This window comes from Capricornis sumatraensis, chromosome 16 (genome assembly GCF_032405125.1).
Source record: "Capricornis sumatraensis isolate serow.1 chromosome 16, serow.2, whole genome shotgun sequence".
NCBI lineage: Eukaryota > Metazoa > Chordata > Mammalia > Artiodactyla > Bovidae > Capricornis > Capricornis sumatraensis.
The window spans coordinates 46,453,074-46,456,697 of NC_091084.1; the positions used below are offsets into that span (position 1 = coordinate 46,453,074).

Genomic DNA, 3,624 nt, shown 5'->3' on the forward strand with positions numbered 1-3,624 from the left:
TATCTATTGAATTTTTATACTTGTGGAAACTCAAATTGTGTTATCTGTTCCATTTTAAAAATCTTTAAATATTTCTTAGTCCAGAGCCTTTTGAATGAAATGAGGAGAGCGCTAACCTACATTTGCTTTCCTCTTATGTCCGTACTTTCTAATAAGAAAATGTGAGCCCAGATACTTTACTTTTTGTGGTCTTTAATTTCATACTTACATAAAATTGGGAATATAGTTGATAACTTGATCAATGTTACATGAAAGGGGTCTAAGTTACAAAATATTCCTATTTGCTTTAACACTAAATCAGATTTTTAAACTACTTAGTGTTCAATTTGTCATAAAAGTTTGATGCTATTTTTTGGTATTATTTTGCATATATCAGACAAGATTTATAAGTTACAATAATTGGCTGTTCTCCAAAATTGTTTGTCATGGTCTTTGTAGACTGGGACCTTGGGACTGGAGTTGATGAGAGGAGGGATGCAGGGGGCCCAAGTCTCCAGTGAAACAAGGGTGCTTTATTTGTAGAAACACACATTAATATATATTCATACAAGGCAGATTTAAGCAGTAAAAAAAAAAACTGAGCGAAAACAAAGCCAAGCAAATAACAGTCTTCAAAGGGCCAGAAAGCATTCCATATCCTGAGTAAGAGGGACATAACTGAATAGATTACATTTAAGTAGGGTCCCTGAAGGGGGTCCCTGAAGTGGGTCCCTGAAGGGGCTCGCTGAAGGGGGTCGCTGAAGCGGGTCGCTGAAGGGGGTCCCTGAAGGGGATCGCTAAAGGAGGTCGCTGAAGGGGGTCCCTGAAGGGGCTCGCTGAAGGGGGTCCCTGAATGGGGTCACTGAAAGAGGTCACTGAAGGGAGTCACTGAAGGGGGTCACTGAAAGAGGTCACTGAAGGGAGTCACTGAAGGGGGTCGCTGAAGGGGGTCGCTGAAGGGGGTCCCTGAAGGGGGTCACTGAAGGGGGTCTCTGAAGGGGGCCACTGAAGGGGGTCGCTGAAGGGGGTCACTGAAGGGAATCCAAGCAGGTGCCCCTTCTCATGGTCTCAGTCCGGAGAACTGCATGCAGCTCTGCTCGCTCCTGTTTTCCAGGAACTAATAAGGAATAGAGAATCCTTGAGAAACAGCACACAAAAGAAAAGAATAACATATTGGATTCCTTAAAGCTGAACATCCCCTGACAATTGTTAAGCTAAATTTCTATCAGGATGGGCTCCTCTTTATATCTTCTGCCCAGATTGGTTTGGTTTAAGCTATTGGACTGTGACTTTGTACTTTCCAAGCCATGTTCATAAGAACAACATATGCTTCACTGTTGACATGAAAATACAAAACCAAAGCTCTGTGGTTGAATTCATCCTCTTGGGCTTTTCTAACTTCCCTGAACTCCAAGAGCAGCTCTTTGTGGTTTTCTTGGTGGTTTACCTGGTGACTCTGATGGGAAATGTCATCATTATAGTCGTCATCTCCCTGGAACAGAGCCTGCATGTCCCCTTGTACCTGTTTCTCCAGAACTTGTCTGTGGTGGATATGGGTATCAGTGTGGTCATTATGCCTGTTATGCTGGTGATCCTTTCCACTGAGAAGATGAGGATTTCTACAGTGGGCTGTTTCGCACAAATGTACTTCATTCTTCTTTTTGGTGTGACTGAATGTTTTCTTCTGGGGGCAATGGCTTATGACCGATTTGCTGCAATCTGCCATCCTCTGAGCTACCCAATGATTATGAACAAAATGGTTTTTGTGAAATTAGTTACATTCTCATGGGTCTCAGGGATCACAGTGGCTACTCTGCAGACCTCATGGGTGTTTAATTTTCCCTTTTGTGGCTCCAATGAAATTAATCATCTCTTCTGTGAGACTCCCCCAGTGTTAGAGCTTGCTTGTGCAGAAACCTTTTTGTTTGAGATCTACGCATTCACCGGCACCGTTCTGACGGTTATTGTTCCTTTCGTGTTGATACTCTTGTCTTATGTCCGAATTCTCTTTGCCATCCTGAAGATGCCATCAACCACTGGGAGGCAAAAGGCCTTTTCCACCTGTGCCTCCCATCTCACATCTGTTACCCTCTTCTATGGCACAGCCAGTATGACTTATTTACAACCCAGATCTGGCTACTCCCCAGAAACCAAGAAGCTGATGTCCTTGGCTTACTCTCTTCTTACACCTCTGCTGAATCCACTAATCTACAGCTTGCGAAACAGTGAGATGAAAAGAGCTTTGATGAAATTATGGAGAAGAAAAGTGAATTTACATACATTTTGAGTGTGTTGAGAAACTGTGTGATATTTGGTCTTGTCTGATTGTACTGTACTTAAATTTACTTATGGTGAAAATAGTTTACATTACTTTCTATGAACATATCAATCTGTTGAGTTCTCCAAGTCTGAAAATGTATTAAGGAAACATATCTGTTTAGATAGTGTATTCACATTCATTTTTCATAGATGTATAACTTTGATGACATATGATATAACAATTTATTTATCATTTCCTCTGTTGTGAACATCCATGTTGTTACTGGACTACTGTCATTAAGATAAAACTTTAATAAAAAACTTGATCCATATGTTCATATGTATTGACATTTTATTTCTGTATGATAGATTCCTTAAACTAAGCTTGAGGGGATGAAGGATATGTGTAGTTATAGATTTTAATAGCTGTTACAGAATAACTTTTCAAAATCTTTGTAACTCCTTTTGACTGTTCTGAAGTCCACTCTGGTGAACTACTGAAATAGAACTTCAGGAGACCAACAGACATGAGATTTAATCTCTAGAGTGAAAAGCTATCCCATGAACATGTAAAGCAAGTTGAGTTATCCTGGGAGACAAACTGTTCTACTTAAGGGACTCACACAGGTTATAATTCAAAACAGAATTTATCTTGTTTCTGTTCTACATATTTATCCAATGTTGGTGACTAGAGAACTCCATGGAAATTTCCTAAAGTCTTATATCTTTTTCACTTGTAGACCACAGTTTTTAAGACATTTACTAAATTTCCCTTTGTTGGCCTAAAATGCCCCCAATTCCTTTCTTGTAAACAGTAGATAATTTTTTTTTTTCCTGTGGGAACCAATATGGTAAATAAATGAGCATATTTTCTATGGTTGCTGAGGCAGACCATAACTTGTGACCTTTCCAGCATGATTAATTTCTCATTTTGAAACACTTGGAAGATTTAATGCTTGTTTCTAATTTTAATGTTGCTACTGAGTTGGACAGGACTTTGTGACTAAACAACTGTGAACAGAGAAGGACCCTTTCATTGAATTGTGTTATAGGAGCTCCTACTGTCCTTAGTTTCTGCTCCAGAGATATTAGTAAATAGGCAAAACATCCTTTGTATTAAAAATTTTTTTTAATTTTGGCAGAAAACAGTCTTTATGGACAACTATTTCTTCCAAAAATGAGTTGTGGAGATAGAAACCTGATTGTGTTTTTTAAAAAGGATCCCTGTGATGGGATTGATTGGGTATGAATCATTCAAAGTACATATTAAGCAGGCCTCCCTATGCCTGGTGAACTTGACACATTTGTGCTTGGGGTGTTATCCCACCATAAAGAATGATATGAGAGGGATCCTTGAATTGGGTTCTGTGATGAAAATCCCTTCTT

The 3,624-nt window shown here is 39.4% G+C and overlaps 1 protein-coding gene across 1 annotated transcript; it reads left to right on the forward strand.

Moving 5' to 3' along the window:
* The first annotated feature begins 1,321 nt into the window (after window positions 1–1,321).
* Window positions 1,322–2,266, forward strand: LOC138093153 (olfactory receptor 10A3-like). Its single transcript, XM_068989265.1, has one exon. The coding sequence runs from the start codon at window positions 1,322–1,324 to the stop codon at window positions 2,264–2,266; it is 945 nt and encodes a 314-aa protein (XP_068845366.1).
* The last annotated feature ends 1,358 nt before the right edge of the window (window positions 2,267–3,624 follow it).